Source organism: Oryzias latipes, chromosome 2 (assembly GCF_053564925.1).
Source record: "Oryzias latipes strain Hd-rR chromosome 2, Olatipes_Hd-rR_3.1".
NCBI lineage: Eukaryota > Metazoa > Chordata > Actinopteri > Beloniformes > Adrianichthyidae > Oryzias > Oryzias latipes.
The window spans coordinates 49,639,906-49,657,455 of record NC_136238.1 but is presented as its reverse complement, the minus strand read 5'-3'; the positions used below and the strand labels follow the sequence as shown (position 1 = coordinate 49,657,455).

At 40.4% G+C, this 17,550-nt stretch overlaps 2 protein-coding genes and 2 long non-coding RNA genes across 10 annotated transcripts in view; 2 read left to right on the top strand and 2 right to left on the bottom strand.

Annotated features, from left to right (window-relative positions):
- Window positions 1–17,550, bottom strand: part of LOC144989059 (protein NLRC3-like) — a 121,220-nt gene that overhangs the window by 14,504 nt on the left and 89,166 nt on the right. The gene's annotated exons all lie outside the window — the stretch shown is intronic.
- Window positions 484–8,896, bottom strand: LOC144989377 (uncharacterized). 2 transcript variants are annotated; one of them, XM_078941728.1, is made up of 5 exons: window positions 8,601–8,896; window positions 7,945–8,064; window positions 1,207–1,320; window positions 957–1,035; window positions 484–795 (listed from the first exon to the last, which is right to left on the bottom strand). In XM_078941728.1, the coding sequence occupies exons 1-5, from the start codon at window positions 8,642–8,644 to the stop codon at window positions 499–501; spliced, it is 654 nt and encodes a 217-aa protein (XP_078797854.1). In that variant the 5' UTR covers window positions 8,645–8,896; the 3' UTR covers window positions 484–498. The 2 variants fall into 2 exon arrangements, with proteins under 2 accessions (XP_078797854.1, XP_078797865.1); XM_078941739.1 differs by lacking the exons at window positions 7,945–8,064; window positions 8,601–8,896 and adding an exon at window positions 2,956–5,325.
- LOC144989568 (uncharacterized) lies at window positions 2,719–7,169 on the top strand. The gene is made up of 2 exons (XR_013653826.1): window positions 2,719–2,981; window positions 5,324–7,169. It is a non-coding gene; the product is annotated as an uncharacterized LOC144989568 (long non-coding RNA).
- Window positions 11,961–15,438, top strand: LOC144989509 (uncharacterized). Its single transcript, XR_013653748.1, has 2 exons — window positions 11,961–15,019; window positions 15,096–15,438. It is a non-coding gene; the product is annotated as an uncharacterized LOC144989509 (long non-coding RNA).

Genomic DNA, 17,550 nt, shown 5'->3' with positions numbered 1-17,550 from the left:
TGCTTGTTTGGTTTCAGGGAAGAAGTGATGAACAAGTTCCACCAAGCTGAACTTCTCCTCTTTCAGCACATTCAGCTGTCTGAAAGTGAATGGAAATGTGAAGTGGAGGTTCTGGTGGGCTTTGCCTTCAGCCCAGTCCAGAGTGAACTTCTGTGTTAAGACTGTTTTCCCGATGCCAGCCACTCCCTTAGTCATCACGGTTCTGATTGGTTCTGGTCTTCCAGCTGGGAGTTGGAAGAGCTCTTCTTGTCTGATGCTTGTTTCTGCTCTGTCTGCTTTCCTGGATGCTGCTTCAATCTGTCTGACCTCATGTTCTTCATTCAGCTCTCCTCTTCCTCCCTCTGTGATGAAGAGCTCTGTGTAGATCTCATTCAGAAGGGTTGGGCTTCCTGCTTTAGCCATCCCCTCAAACACACACTGGAACTTCTTCTTCAGACCAGATTGGACTTCATGTCAACAAACTGCAGCAGATCCTGAATGAAGACAACAAACAGTAAATCAACTCTCTGCAGCCCTGAATGATGAGGGTTTGAATCCCTGTGGTTCCATGTGTTCAGACATCAGGAAATCTGAAACCTTCAGAGAAATCCTCTTACTGCTCTGCAGTCCATCAGCCAGCTCCTCCTGCTTCATTCTCCTCAGGAAGTTCACTGTGATCTTCATCAGTGACTCTCTGCTGCTCCTCTGCTCTTCATCTTCATCCTCCCGCTCCTCCTCTTCTTCCCTGTGACTCAGAAGCTTCTGGATCTTCTTCAGCTCCTTCTTGACAAAAGTGACAATGTCGTCCTCCAGCAGCTGCAACAGAATTCCAGATGAATGAGCCAATCAGAGTGAAGTCATGGAGCCAAACATCAGCTCCATGTTGGACACACTGACAGTCCACTGGTGTCCAAAGTGCAGCATGGAGACGACTGTGGACAGAATGATGGGAAAGTAGTTGTTGTTCATGTACAGACCAGAAAGATGGAGTCCAGCTGTGTTTGATGCTGCTGGACAGACGGACCACTGGGAGTCTCTGAGCTCTGCTGGTCCAGTCTGTGGAGAATCAGCAACAATCAGATCCTACTGGACCCACTGGTGTCCTGCAGACACTCAGTAGAATCTACTAGATCTATTCTGTGTTTGTGGAGAAGCTTCAACACTCACTGCTGCACACATGAAGATAGAAATGTCTGTGAGAAAGAATGTTTACAACATACAGCTCACCTCTCTGGACCAGAAGATGATTTAAATTCAATAGGAAGACCCTTTGACCGGTCACTCCTGAAGGAAACACAGCTGGGTTCAGATTCAGATCCAGTTCTGAGTCTCTGATGGATCCTGATAGAAAAAAACTTGTTTAGTTAGAAGTGAGTTTCTGTCATGATGGTGTTTGATGAGTTCTTTTGGATTTGGATCATTTCAGATAACAAATGAATCGTGAATGCTGTTGTTTTCAGAACAGCAATGATTCCAACATTCATTCTGACTCACAGATGAATCAGAGTTACAGTCAACTGGATTATTGATTCTTACTTACTTGACAACAAGTAAGGATGAATAATGTCATTCTCACTGGAGTACCGATCAAACCTCGGGCAAAGCTAAATGCAGCTGGAGCTAGCATTGCTAATTCTAATAGTGCTAGCAGTCCTGAAACGGAGAGCGGTGGAGAGTCTCTGGAACACCAAGTAGAATCATTTCTCACGTCTAAAGAGATTTCCCTGGATCTAAACACCATGGAGACCTGCCACCTGCTCCCCAGGAGAAAGGAGACGGATAAACCAGCGATCCTCATCAGGTTTGTGAATCAAAAACACAAACTAGCTCTGATGAATCAGCGTAAAAATCTCAAAGGATCGGCTGCTTATCTGAACGACCATCTGACCAGAAGGAATGCGTAAATCTCCAAACATGCACGGCTTCTCAGGAAGCGTAAGCAGATTGAGAACACTTGGGTTAAGGGCTGCAGGATTTACGTCAAACCACTCGGTCCACCGGACCGGGCCAAGGTTTTGGTTGTGAACACCATGAAGGACTTTGAGAAGTGTCTGATCACGGACGTCTGAAACAACATGCAGTAATAAATCAAAGAGCCAAATAACTTCAAGAAATATGACACGTGGATTCATCACTTTCTCCATAAGTCTGATGTAACCTGATTAACAGCAGAGTTCTGACCTGCAGACAACTTGACCTCAACTTTCACCGCCGCTGATATCAGCTGAAGAAGGATATGGACCTGAATCTAATGTCTGCAGACATAACATGGAAGAGAACTATTAACTCTGTTTTGAACCCAGGAGATCAGCTGTTATCAGTAAAAGAAGAAATACCAACCTTGGACAATCGACAGATTATGGACCCTTTTTATTTTCCCTTACAGCATTACTTTATTATAAAAAAATAAAACAAAAAATACAAAAACAAAAATAAAACAAATGATTAATCACTGATTGAAAATTGTTAAATTGATTGACTTTTAATGACATTACTTCACTTGCTCCAAAAATTGATACGTTGATTCATGATTTTTCCTAATGTAACATAATTTTGCACATATTATGTTATTATATTTACACATAATGTTGCACATATTTTTAACTTTTGATATTTGAAGAAATTTTGCTATGAAAATTCCTGAAACAGTGTTGTCTATTTTACTGATATAGTATTATGTTTTAATCATATGAATGACTTTTATAAGTAACTTAATCTGCATATATTTTGATAACTGATCTGCATTTGCCATGTTGATTTCTAAAATAGTTATTTTTTACATAATAATTTAGTAATTCATCTTTGTCATGTGCTTTATTGATACCTTATGATTTTTAATTCTGTCTGATAAAAGCTAAGAACGGATATTGATAAATCATGTAATAAAGTGAGCGACCTTGGGAGCATTTCGGTAAGACAACTCAGGCAGGCTTTACTTAGGCCACTCCCCTAGGGCGGGTCAGTTAATCAACTCACTTGTGCAGCATCCTATTTAAGTCCAGGTGTGTAAGTTGTTCATCCTTCTTTACTGCACCACTGCGTTCTTTGCCGGTTCGCCGTGCTCGCTTTTCTTCTTCTCCTTCCGCGTCATGATGTTTTACCCACGTTCTTTCGTGTGTGGGTCCCCCTTCTCACAGGGGCCGTCCGTCTCCCCGCGTCTGCCCCTCTTTTCGGCTAACGGCTGTCCCGGCTCCCGGCGCATCTTCGGAGCCGCGGTCCTTGCGTATTCCAGCGCGTGTCTGTGGAGAAGCGTCCTGGAACATTTCGGTTGTCTGTGGCGATCGATCGGGAGATGTTTCGGTCTTATCGAGTGTCGTGATCGCGGGATGGTTGGTGAGCGGCGTTGCTACTATCTCTCACGCTTCTGTGCAGTGTTTTCTTCCGGATTCTCTTCCTGCTTGGCGGTCGTGGGTGACGTCACCCCCCTAAGGACCCTGGGACTTGTAGTTCTTTTTAAAGGCACGGTGCGTTTCTTCGGAACCTGGTCCGGTTTCTGCTTTGTGGGCCGTCATTCAGTGCTGACTTTGTCGTGGTGGCTTTGTTTTACTTCTTTTCTGTTGAAGCTGTGTGCATTTGCTGGTTTCACCTGCATTTGGATTGGTCAGTGTATGGTCTCCTCTCTTCTGTGTAAGCGTAGGAAATGTGAGGAGCGTTCCCCTGGCCTTCAGGGAAATAAATTCCTTCCCATTGTCTATGTGTCTGTTGTGCGTGGCCCTGTTTTTCTCTGACTCACTGATGTTTTGTTGTTTCTCTGGTTTTAGGGATTTGGGTTGATTTGTGGGGGGGTTTGTGATGGGCTCTTCCCTGAGCCCTATTATTTTTTTCGTTTTGATTCGGTCCTAAGGTGGCCACTCAGGCATTTTCAGGTGTGACGTGGTTGTGTCGTCTGTCTTCCTCGGTTCCTCCATTTTATTTATTCATGTATTATTTGTTTTTTGCATCAGCGGCTTTTCCCTTGTGATCCTTCTGGTTTTTGTTTTGCGCTCAGCTGGCTTTGCCATCCCTGTGATCTTTTCCACCGGACGCTGTACATGGCTGGGGGAGGCTGATTCTGCTGATGCTCCTGCTGTTCTGCCTCTCCATTCCTCCCGGCGGCGTCTTCTGGCTTAAATGGGGTTTGACGTGTTATGTGTCGGTGTTCCTTCGGCTGTCGTCTGTCATGTTTAACTTCAATTGTCAGAAACCCTGTGCTGGATTTAGTGTAATTCTATTGGGCCCCCTTTGTTTTGCAGTTTTCTCTTTTTCAATGTTTCTCGGTTCTGTTTTCCTCGTCGCCTGGCTTTTGCAACTCTGTGGTCGCAACTCGTTTTGGATCTCTGTTTCCGATTTATTTAGTTTTCTGAATATGTGTAATGTGTAAATCTGTGTAATTCTTTATTGTTTTGACTACGATAATCGAACTTAATCAAATCAAATTTAAGGAAGGCATTTGGTTCTCTGCCTGTCTGGATTTATTTTTACACGGATCTCTGGTTTATGATGCATACTTCTCTGCCTCCATGTAGTCTCTTGCGTTTGTGCGGCACGTAATCTTTCCCATCTTTGGAGGTACGATGTGAATCGGTCGCTGTTGGGCCACCTGTGTTTTGCTGTGTGCATCCTCCCCCACTGCCGTCTGTTCATCTTGTTTCTCGTTCTGGGTTGTTCCTTCCCGGGCCCCCGTGTTCCCTTGTTCTGGATTTTCTGTTTTGCTTTTCTGGTCTCTAATTCTCTGCGCTTAGCGTGGTTTTATTATTGCGATGTTGTTTCAGGTCATCAGTCTCCCTCCACTTGTTTTGTGGCTCCACCCTCCTTTGGGGGAGAGGAAAATGTATGAGGACTTGTTTATGAATGTCCGGCCACCAGAAAATGTTTGGTCGTTAATCCAAACATTCAGCTCTACTGGTCCATCAACGGCTCATGTGGTTCTGAGAGAATTCATCCGTGGAGATTATTACAACGCTTATTTCAAGAGTGCGATAATAGTAATGTGCCATCATTTAACATGGTTTAGTTTTAAATAACTTGTATTATGAGCTAAATTCCTGGCTGTAGAAATTATCACTGATGCTCTTTAGCTTCAGCATCAAGAGTAAAACTTTGGGTCGCAAACCAATCCTCAGTCTGCCCTGCTTCAAGCATATGACGCTCGACTAAGAGTATCTCCTTTTGAGTATTATTCTCATCCGCCTCTCAATGCATGAGGTTCAGCCATTTTATTAGACCCTACGATCTCTCTTCAAATCTCAAAATTTTCTTCATTATGGTTTCCAGGCACCCCTTTGGCAATTAACTTTAAGTTATACGTGCTTTTGTTGTCCATCTATTGTGAACCAATGATGTCAAGTTGTAACCTCAAATCTAGCCGAGCCGCTGTCCATGCTACGTGGGATGGCGACCTTCCTCATCTACGTAATCTCCTTGGACCTTGGTTATCCTTTTATTCGCCTGCTCCTCTGTGGCCTTCCTAAGGTGCGTCCCTCCAGGAATGACTAAATGTTACTTCTCTCTTACTAATGGTGCATATATAAAATATATTTTGGTGATATATTACGTGCAGATTCTGTATTGACTGTCTTTCTTGTTGGGATCTATGCTAATGGTTTTCTATGGTACTATGAATACAGCACCTTCTTTTTAAACTCACTACTTGATATCTCCTTCTCAGAGTTGTTCTTAAAAAGAATTCATTCCCTTTCATCATAAGCTTTCTAAACTAATCAGGTCTAAATTATTTATGTATTCATTGCCAAGACTAATACTGCTTTGTCTATCTATGCATCGCTTCCTGAGCCTGCGGCCCACTCTCCCCGGTCAGCAATCCAGTTTCTGGAGGATGATGTCAAACCCTTGACAAAGTCGGATGGTTTCCAAGTTCCAAAGTCTCTGCTCGTCCTGCTGCTCCCCTGCAGATTGTTGCCCCTTCACCTGATCTGGATATGCAACGACTACTGCATTCCACGCACCTACTCTGCCCTGAAGTGGTGGGGTGGTAAACCTCTTCCGAATTTCAATGACTTATCTTACTTGAATCAACTGATGTTAGTATCAGAATGGCATACAAAATTTCAGATTAGATTTTATGAAAATTATTTGCCAGGTGGAAGCCTCAAAATTAGGATGTTCTTAAGCTGTGTTACGATATGTGTGTAGTCCGAAATTTGAGGTTACTTGGGCTCGTATCTTATGAGCCGGATGGAAGCATTAAAAAATTATAGCGTTAGCTCATTCATAGTTCTCAAATGGAAGCTTTTAATTATGGATATCACTTATGCTTTATTATATTATTCCAGTGGAAGCTTCAAACTTGTATGTTAAGTTGTGCCGTCTACTTGCCGCTACTCGGAATGGAGTGGCCCGACGGTCTATGGTGCCGGGTCACATAACAGATCCACCAGATAGTGTGTTCCCTTCTTGGCGTCGTGCTGGAACGGGAGCGGCCCAATGGTCAATGGAGCCGGGTCACACATAGCAGACTCAATAAATAGTATGTTCCCTTCGTGGCGCTGTACTCGAACGGGAGCGGCCCAACGGTCAAAGGTGCCGGGTCACACATAGCAGTCATACTTGTAAGTCTGAACATGGAATGCCTCTGAAACACACTTCATCTGATTACATACTGATATACATTTAATTTCTTTCCAACCTTGATTAAATTGGTGTTGGGGGTAGTTATTACCCAAAAGTTTATGGAAATTTCTCTCTCTTGGAATTGCACGGAGTTTTATGCCAAACCAAAGGAAAGTGAAATGCAAAGTCAAAGGAAAGTGAAATGCAAAGTCAAAGGAAAGTGAAATGCAAAGTCAAAGGAAAGTGAAATGCAAAGTCAAAGGAAAGTGAAATGCAAAGTCAAAGGAAAGTGAAATGCAAAGTCAAAGGAAAGTGAAATGCAAAGTCAAAGGAAAGTGAAATGCAAAGTCAAAGGAAAGTGAAATGCAAAGTCAAAGGAAAGTGAAATGCAAAGTCAAAGGAAAGTGAAAAGCAAAGTCAAAGGAAAGTGAAAAGCAAAGTCAAAGGAAAGTGAAATGCAAAGTCAAAGGAAAGTGAAATGCTTACTTGGAGGAATATGAAATGCTTACTTGGAGGAATGCGAAATGCTTACTCAGAGGAAAGTGAATGCTAACTAAGGAAAGTGAATGTCAAAGAATGTGAAAGCAACAAGTATGTGGAAGCAAACTAAAGATGTGAAAATAAATATTATTACTACTGCATGAGTTGTCTGACTGAAATGGTTATAGTATAACGGGGTGGGAAGTTCGCTTCCTTCCACTCCCTTTCAAGCAATAATTATTAATATGTTTAATTATCCTAAGTTTGATTAGTTACTGTATAAATGTATAACTGATGATTATATTGTTTTTGTGTATTCTTATTTGATTGCTTGAAATAAACCATTTCAAATCAAATTCTCATTTAGACCAGAAGAAAACAAAGAATTTCATGTTTGAGTTTGTGTATGAGAAACGAAGAAAAATTTAGATTAACTGTATGAAAGACTTTCACTAAAATCTTTGACTAAACTGTTTTTTTCCTGATCCAAACATTTGTTTACTTTAGAAAATATGAAAAGATGTATTTTTGTAGAAAGTTTCTCCAACATCTCTGCTCTCAGATCTTCTCTGATCTTCTTCAGATTCAGGTCAAAGCTCTGCTCTCTGTATAGGATTCTGAACTCTCAATCATAGCTTTACTTCACCAACTTTCTCTGAGGATTCCTGAGCTCCAGAGGACACTTTGATTTGCTCTGATTTTAGTCTTTGAAACAATTTTGGAGCAGAAGAAAGGGGGGAGGAGCCAATATGTCAATCAGAAATACTTCAGATAAGACATCATGGCTGACATTTTAAAGACTGTTTAGAATTTGGAGCCAAAGTTTCTGTTTGGGTTTTCTGTTTGGGTTTCTACAAAAAATCAAATCCCATCTAAACACTGTCTGTGGAAAAATATCCATCAACAGATCTTTGTTCACTAGAAACTGCTTCTTACTGTAAGTCTGAAGGTCCTGGTTCAGTTCTGAAGTCTGGAGGATCACCTTTGGACCGGTCACTCTTCATGGATCCACAGCTGGAGGCTGCAGACTGGACTCTCTGTGTGACCTGTTGACCTCTGCAAACACCAAAGCATCAGAGTGTTGGAGGATCTGCTTCTTCATGAACAGCTGATGGACTTTGACATGAACACAGACTGAGCTGTTTAGTCTGGAATAACATGACATGTTTGGATCAACAGTTTCCAGCTTTCAGCATTTTCTGTCAGTCAATCCAGACTTTTTTCTAGAAAAGCTGATTCCAATTCTCCATGTAGAAATGGAGAAATTCTGAGAGCAGAAAGTCCAACTAGAACAATGTGATGTTTGGAAAGCATGAAAATCTGAATCCTAGGAGTCTGCAGTGATTCTTCTCATTAGACTGGAGCTGCTGTCAGTCAGAGTCAGCAGTCAACATGTTTTCTTCTCCAACATCTCTGATGTCTCTCAGAGACTCTCAGAAGACTCAACTGAAAAGATCTCATCACACACATGATGCTCCAAGTGAGTCTGATCAGAGAGATCCAGAACTGAACCAGACCTCAAGTCCTTCATCTGAAAACTGTTGATCATCTGAACTAGAATCCAGCCTCCAAAAACTCTGACAAACACTCACCGTTCCACTCCTGAATGGATGTCCTTGAAGTTAGGAGGAAGCATTTCCTTTGACTCGTCACTCCTGAAGGACACACAGCTGGATCCAGATCCAGATTCAGATCCAGGTCCAGGTTGGTTCCTGTGAAGAATGAAGGTTGCTGGTGTGAGTCCTGAGCTCTGACATGGAGAAGATCATGGACAGTTGGAGATGTTCATCTCACCTCTGAGCTTTGCTCTGGTTGTCATGGTTACCATCTCTGCTTGTAGAGGGAGGGGCTTCCTCCTGTGTTTCCATTAAACCACTGAGTACTAAGACTGCCATAAAAAACGACCAGCACATTTATGAGAAAAAGTCGCAATTCTACAAAACAAAGTCATAGAATTATGAGAATAAAGTTTAAATTTACCAAGGACACAGCCATGCTTTAATAAAATGATAGTTGATTAGTTATACCCAAGCATGAAGCCTTTGGACCGCTGTAGCTACACAGCAGAAAGCGCAAGACAGCACAGTTGTGTTTCGTGATTTGCTGTTTTGTTTCATGATTTGCTGTTGTGTTTCAGTATTTGCTGTTGTGTTTTGTGACTTGCTGTTGTGTTTCAGTATTTGCTGTTGTGTTTCGTGATTTGCTGTTGTGTTTCATGATTTGCTGTTGTGTTTCCGTATTTGCTGTTGTGTTTCATGATTTGCTGTTGTGTTTCGTGATTTGCTGTTGTGTTTCGTGATTTTCTGTTGTGTTTCGTGATTTTCTGTTGTGTTTCGTGATTTGCTGTTGTGTTTCAGTATTTGCTGTTGTGTTTCAGTATTTGCTGTTGTGTTTCAGTATTTGCTGTTGTGTTTCAGTATTTGCTGTTGTGTTTCATGATTTTCTGTTGTGTTTCCGTATTTGCTGTTGTGTTTCGTGATTTGCTGTTGTGTTTCAGTATTTGTTGTTGTGTTTTAGTATTTGCTGTTGTGTTTCAGTATTTGTTGTTGTGTTTTAGTATTTGCTGTTGTGTTTCAGTATTTGCTGTTGTTTTTCATGATTTGCTGTTGTGTTTCCGTATTTGCTGTTGTGTTCATGATTTGCTGTTGTGTTTCCGTATTTGCTGTTGTGTTTCCGTATTTGCTGTTGTGTTTCATGATTTGATGTTGTGTTTCGTGATTTGCTGTTGTGTTTCGTGATTTGCTGTTGTGTTTCGTGATTTGCTGTTGTGTTTCGTGATTTGCTGTTGTGTTTCGTGATTTGCTGTTGTGTTTCATGATTTGCTGTTGTGTTTCCGTATTTGCTGTTTTGTTTCGTGATTTGCTGTTGTGTTTCGTGATTTTCTGTTGTGTTTCGTGATTTGCTGTTGTGTTTCAGTATTTGCTGTTGTGTTTCATGATTTTCTGTTGTGTTTCATGATTTTCTGTTGTGTTTCATGATTTTCTGTTGTGTTTCCGTATTTGCTGTTGTGTTTCGTGATTTGCTGTTGTGTTTCATGATTTGCTGTTGTGTTTCAGTATTTGTTGTTGTGTTTTAGTATTTGCTGTTGTGTTTCAGTATTTGCTGTTGTGTTTCATGATTTGCTGTTGTGTTTCATGATTTGCTGTTGTGTTTCGTGATTTGCTGTTGTGTTTCATGATTTGCTGTTGTGTTTCATGATTTGCTGTTGTGTTTCCGTATTTGCTGTTGTGTTTCGTGATTTGCTGTTGTGTTTCATGATTTGCTGTTGTGTTTCAGTATTTGTTGTTGTGTTTTAGTATTTGCTGTTGTGTTTCAGTATTTGCTGTTGTGTTTCATGATTTGCTGTTGTGTTTCGTGATTTTCTGTTGTGTTTCGTGATTTGCTGTTGTGTTTCGTGATTTGCTGTTGTGTTTCAGTATTTGCTGTTGTGTTTCATGATTTTCTGTTGTGTTTCATGATTTTCTGTTGTGTTTCCGTATTTGCTGTTGTGTTTCGTGATTTGCTGTTGTGTTTCAGTATTTGTTGTTGTGTTTTAGTATTTGCTGTTGTGTTTCAGTATTTGTTGTTGTGTTTTAGTATTTGCTGTTGTGTTTCAGTATTTGCTGTTGTTTTTCATGATTTGCTGTTGTGTTTCCGTATTTGCTGTTGTGTTTCATGATTTGATGTTGTGTTTCGTGATTTGCTGTTGTGTTTCATGATTTGCTGTTGTGTTTCGTGATTTGCTGTTGTGTTTCATGATTTGATGTTGTGTTTCGTGATTTGCTGTTGTGTTTCGTGATTTGCTGTTGTGTTTCATGATTTGCTGTTGTGTTTCATGATTTGCTGTTGTGTTTCCGTATTTGCTGTTGTGTTTCATGATTTGCTGTTGTGTTTCCGTATTTGCTGTTGTGTTTCGTGATTTGCTGTTGTGTCTCGTGATTTTCTGTTGTGTTTCGTGATTTGCTGTTGTGTTTCAGTATTTGCTGTTGTGTTTCATGATTTTCTGTTGTGTTTCATGATTTTCTGTTGTGTTTCATGATTTTCTGTTGTGTTTCCGTATTTGCTGTTGTGTTTCGTGATTTGCTGTTGTGTTTCGTGATTTGCTGTTGTGTTTCATGATTTGCTGTTGTGTTTCAGTATTTGTTGTTGTGTTTTAGTATTTGCTGTTGTGTTTCAGTATTTGCTGTTGTGTTTCATGATTTTCTGTTGTGTTTCCGTATTTGCTGTTGTGTTTCGTGATTTGCTGTTGTGTTTCATGATTTGCTGTTGTGTTTCATGATTTGCTGTTGTGTTTCCGTATTTGCTGTTGTGTTTTGTGATTTGCTGTTGTGTTTCAGTATTTGCTGTTGTGTTTCATGATTTGCTGTTGTGTTTCGTGATTTGCTGTTGTGTTTCAGTATTTGCTGTTGTTTTTCATGATTTGCTGTTGTGTTTCCGTATTTGCTGTTGTGTTCATGATTTGCTGTTGTGTTTCCGTATTTGCTGTTGTTTTGTGATTTGCTGTTGTGTTTCAGTATTTGCTGTTGTGTTTCAGTATTTGCTGTTGTGTTTCATGATTTGCTGTTGTGTTTTATGATTTGCTGTTGTGTTTCCGTATTTGCTGTTGTGTTTTGTGATTTGCTGTTGTGTTTCAGTATTTGCTGTTGTGTTTCCGTATTTACTGTTGTGTTTCATGATTTGTTCATGTGTACTGGGATTTGCTGTTGTGTTTCGTGATTTGCTGTTGTGTTTCATGATTTGCTGTTGTGTTTCGTGATTTGCTGTTGTGTTTCATGATTTGCTGTTGTGTTTCCGTATTTGCTGTTGTGTTTCGTGATTTGCTGTTGTGTTTCGTGATTTTCTGTTGTGTTTCGTGATTTGCTGTTGTGTTTCAGTATTTGCTGTTGTGTTTCATGATTTTCTGTTGTGTTTCATGATTTTCTGTTGTGTTTCATGATTTTCTGTTGTGTTTCCGTATTTGCTGTTGTGTTTCGTGATTTGCTGTTGTGTTTCGTGATTTGCTGTTGTGTTTCATGATTTGCTGTTGTGTTTCAGTATTTGTTGTTGTGTTTTAGTATTTGCTGTTGTGTTTCAGTATTTGCTGTTGTGTTTCATGATTTTCTGTTGTGTTTCCGTATTTGCTGTTGTGTTTCGTGATTTGCTGTTGTGTTTCATGATTTGCTGTTGTGTTTCATGATTTGCTGTTGTGTTTCCGTATTTGCTGTTGTGTTTTTTGATTTGCTGTTGTGTTTCAGTATTTGCTGTTGTGTTTCATGATTTGCTGTTGTGTTTCGTGATTTGCTGTTGTGTTTCCATATTTGCTGTTGTGTTTCGTGATTTGCTGTTGTGTTTCATGATTTGCTGTTGTGTTTCATGATTTGCTGTTGTGTTTCCGTATTTGCTGTTGTTTTGTGATTTGCTGTTGTGTTTCAGTATTTGCTGTTGTGTTTCAGTATTTGCTGTTGTGTTTCATGATTTGCTGTTGTGTTTCATGATTTGCTGTTGTGTTTCCGTATTTGCTGTTGTGTTTTGTGATTTGCTGTTGTGTTTCAGTATTTGCTGTTGTGTTTCCGTATTTACTGTTGTGTTTCATGATTTGTTCATGTGTACTGGGATTTGCTGTTGCTGTATCTTAAATCTAAGCGTACTTTGCACCTCCCGGCCACCGTAATTTCTAAATGAATTATGCTACACATTTACCATGGACCTTTTTGAAAATGAAATGTCAAATACTATTTTAATTTTAATTTTAATTAAGTGACAGAAAAAGCTGTGTTGAGGAAGGAAATGAAAAAGCATTTTGAAATATTGATTTTTCATTTTAATTCTGAGGCATTTGATGCAGCTTCATTTTGAAAATTAAAAAGCATTTCTAGTTTTGACTTTTATTTTTATTTATGCTACACAATCGCTTACATATGATTTCATCAAGAAGATTAAAAAACTCATGTGTGCATTTGTTGTGCTTCATGACAGTTAATAGAGTAGCGTCATTGCAGAGATGCTGTCACCCAATGCATCATGGGAGATGTAGTGATGGCAGACAGACTCTCTTCTCTGAGCTTCATGGTTTTGTTCAGTTGTTCCACGGTCTGACACCGGATTCTGTGGAAAGCTACACCGCTAAAGATGAGCTTTAGCTGGTATTTCTGTTGGAACTGAGAGACTTTATGAGCAGAATCAGAACAAGGAAGTGAAGACTTTAACCACTTCTGATTGGTCAGACTGATGACGTGTGATTAAGCCTCCAAGAATGATTGGTGGAGACAGTTAAAGGGGCGGGACTTTTCCAAAAACAGAGCTGAAGCTGCAGCTAAATCATGGTACCGTCATTCTTATCAAAATGTCTTTAATAGAATCAAATAAAAACAAAGAAAAAAGTATTTTCTGATCTTTCATATTCCTAACTACTCAGTGTTTTATCAGGGCCTGTTTGGATGAACACAGAGCTGAAATCCTGGAGATGGAAAATGTTTTTAGATCATCGTAAATTAATTTCCCACAGTGCACCTGACCATCTCTCATGTCACCGGTTGAAACCATTGCTTTAAATAACACCACCATGACTCCTTCTGTACACATTCTAGCTTCTGAGAGAGAGTGTTGGCTTGGCCACATTCCACAAGATACTGTCTGTAGATGTCTGAGTCATCTGACACGTCTGCTGAAATGACACGCCCAACAAACTTGATCTGATTACACACCAGCACAGCATTGATAGGTGCAGATGACATTTTTGGTTTTTGTCTGAGAAATCCTAATCAGACCATAAGTTGAACAGATGTTAAGCAGCGGTTCTGGGACTCAACACAACTGTGTCGTCAAATAGTTGATGATGAGATCTCCAGCCACACAACCAGAGTGACAGGCTTTAAGTGTGAGAGACAATTCATGCAGATAGAAATCAAACAGAATATTGGTGGATTTAAAGGTTCTGACAGCTGGTTTCCCCATTTAACCTGCATTGTCTGTTGAGCATTCCACTATGCCAGAATACACACAACACATTTAGGTACACCTCTCTTTAAAGCTTCATCAATCATTTGTTGATTTTCTTTGTTAGACGCATATAGAAAACACAGAAAAACAGAGGAATTAAAGCTCCTATGTTTGTAAATCATTCCTTTAGGAGCATATTTACACGTCAGGACCAAGATTTTCTTTAAACCCAGACTGAGTGGGAGTCATTCTGACAAACTCTGTAAACCTGTCTAGCAGGATTCTCCCAGTTTTAACAGAATCCTGTCCAGATCTATCAGTCTGTAGTTTTCAGAGAAACAAACTCTTCCAGCTTTGTTTTTTATCACTGGTTCTAACATTACAGCTATCATAGAGTCTGATAAAAATCCATGACGAAGAAAAGCTGTGAAACACATGGAGGAGTCACCATTGCACTGGCATCTGCACATGCTCAGAAGAGAGCATCAAGTCCAGCATATTATTGGAGAGGAAAAGAGGAGCTGCTGAACTAAAGTACTCGAGTACTGAGGAACACTTTCAACCTCTTTAGATTGTTCTGAATTAGAATTTAGAAACTGCTGCAGTTCCTGCTGCTGTTTGGTTGAGTTCTTCATCATTGAAACCTTCCTCTTAGTTTCTAGAGTTGAAAAATGCTCTGTCTGACCTTTGACCTCCAAAACATCAACTCAGAGAAAGAGGTGAAACTGCCTGAAAACGTCCCCAACTCTGACTTTGCTGCTGTTAAATGTTGAACACATAAACATATCATCAGAACAGAGGATGAAGAAATGAACCAATCAGAGAGGAGCTCCCAGCTGTGTTCCATCAGAATCCTGTCAGAAGTTCAGAAATGAAGGAGATGTCAGTCCTGAGAGGATTGGAAACATGCAGTTGTTCAGCACTGAGGACCTGAGAGCCTCCCAACCTTCTTCAGCAGAGATCAGAGCACTGAGGAGCTTCCACAGCCTCTCTGGAATGTCATTAGAATGTGAGCTGAGAGGAAGGCTGGAGCAGAGTCACCAACTGTTTGGAAGAACCAGCAGAACTCAGAGTTTGGCCTTCAGCTGCATTCTGCTCTGTTTCTGTCAGAAAGGTGACCTGCAGTGACCTTTTTGGAAGAAGACAAACTTCAGTCTGAGCTCTTCCTCTGCTGCTCCTCTTCCTCACAGACACGTCACAGACCTTCATCATGAGTGGAGAAGACAACAGAAACACAAAGACTCACCGTCAAGAAGAAGAAGAAAGTCCTGCTCTGTCTGCTCTGACACGGAGGAAAACTCTCTACTTCCTCATTTCCTGATTCAGGAACACCTGAGCAGAGCTCCGCCCCCTTATGTGTGTGTTTGTGTTAGGCTCCTCCCAGAAACCTGAGAGAGTCTCTGATTGACGGAACAGGAGATGAAAACTTTAAAGACTTATGTGAGGTCAAACATGAAACATTAAGAGACTTTCTCTATGGCTAATGTTTCCCAGGACAACATGGACTTCATCCTTTATTAAAATTTATCTCAACTTTCTGATTTCTGATCATTCTGACAGACCTTGTGGTTCACCTGAGGGGAAAATCACAGCAGGTCTGAAAAAATCCAGACAAAAATGTTCATGTACTGAAATGTTTTAGTTTACTGAGTGAAAGTGGAGAGAAAAGTTCAGAATTACGAAAAGACTTAAGTTTTTAGTTGTTAATTCTGTGAAAATTGAGTTAAAAAGGAGCCCATACCATGGTCCCCCCTCTCCCATGTTTAACAGTTGGTATCAGTTCTTGTGTTGTTATATGTTTGGTTTTTCTAAATATGGTGCTGATTCTGAAAATTCTGCTTTTGCTTAGAAACTTGTTTGTCAGTTTTTATGCAAAAGTAACCTGAGCTGCTCATTTGTTTCTAGAACAGCAGCAGCATCAGTGAACAATGAACCTTTATGGTTGGACTCTTTTTAGCACGGGAAGCTGAAATGAAGAAGGAAGAGCCGTCAAACAGTTCTGGACAATCTACATGTCAGCTGTGGTTCTGCATTTCCTCCAAGCGTTCATGACAAGGTGATTGAACAAGAGTTTTAGAAAAATCCAGTTGTCCTCTCATGCACACAGCGAGCTCACGTTCCATCCACAGACACTCATTTCACCCCACCAGTCATCAGCAAGACTTTCAAAATCAAAGATCATTTTTACAACATTTTTATAAATTTGATGTCAGATTCAGGCTGTGAGCCTTCCTGGAATCAAACCCTCAACCTGCCTGTTGTCTACCAAGTGAACAGCCACTGCACCACAGTCAGAGGATCAGGATGGTGTGTGTGTGTATTTGTGGGGCGTGTGTGTGTGTATTTGTAGTGCGTGCGTGTGTGTATTTGCATAGGTGTGACTCACTTCTCTGCAGTTACAGAAATCACGTGACTGCAGCTGCAGCAGCCAATACGTTGCTGGGTCCTGAAGAGTATGAGTTTCAGAAATATACGGAGCCCCCAGGTGCCAGTGGTTAAAAAAATCTGATGAACGCTGCACACTGACTGATTAATCAATTGTGTTTGTACTGATACTCAATCGTGCACTAACCCCACTTGGACAGATCTGTGGAGATCTGCTGGGGCTCTATGTGTTTTCATTTCATGTTTCCTTTTGTAACATAAAGTTCTTTTCCTCATAAGTTGTGTCTGAAATTATTCTAATGTTTATAGAGAGATTTTACTACAACCTACTTTGTAAAAAGATCAGTGGCTGTTAGAATGAAGCTGCTGCTCCACAGAGAGAACCGTGTCTCTGAGCAGAGACTTTGGACCGCAGTCCTGCTCTGTGTGAGCGATCAGCATCAACAGCTGACTCAGAAACACACACTGATTCAGATGATCGTATTGTTAAGAACTACAAGAGATACATTGATGGAAAATACATTTTTTTTTTCAAATTGGCAGTTTTTCTATTCATTTTTATCTATATAGCAACCATTTTATCTTTTTATCGCCTGGGGATAATGAACAGATGGACGTCAGTTTCAGAAGAATCAGAATTTTTCTTTGGGGGGGGGGGGGGGGGGGATTTCCTTTCCTTTTATTTTCTCCTCATATTTCAACAATTATTGATGAAAATCAAATATTGCTTCGGATAGAAATCTTAATTTTTGTGTTGTTCAAATAAAAAATAGATAAACAGTCCTTTAGTTAAGTTTTGTCTTGCTTTAATTGACTCACATCTCATTCAATCTTCCAGCTAGCTCGTCTCCTGTTCTTTCCCTCTCTCTCTCTCTCTCTCTCTCTCTCTCTCTCTCTCTCTCTCTGTCTCTCTCTGTCTGTCTGTCTCTCGCTCTGTGTGTCTTCTGATAATTCAGGAACATTGATTTTCTACGTTTTCCTTCCTTCCTTGCTCAGAACAAAACTTTTCTTCCAAAAATATTTTCCTCATATTGTTCTCAAACTAAATCCAGACTCCCAATGGAAACGATGTCACCTACTTTCAGATGTTCCTCCTGCTGGTCTGCTCAGCATCAGGTTTCATTCTGGTTTGGTTTCCTCCTGATGCTTTCTCACATCTGTTGTTTCTCCTTTTCTGTCAGAGCTCCATCTTCTTTTTCAAGATTTGGACATTTAGTGCAGATGTCTGTTCCAAACATGAACACGGATGGTGATTCTCCT

Coding starts and splice junctions, on each gene's coding strand:
- LOC144989377 (XM_078941728.1), bottom strand. CDS start 8,644: ATGCTTCCTCCTAACTTCAAGGACATCCATTCAGGAGTGGAACG. Junction 1,321..7,944: donor CCAGGACCTTCAGACTTACA/GTAAGAAGCAGT, acceptor TTTTTCTATCAG/GATCCATCAGAGACTCAGAA. Junction 796..956: donor AGCTGGACTCCATCTTTCTG/GTCTGTACATGA, acceptor ATTCTGTTGCAG/CTGCTGGAGGACGACATTGT.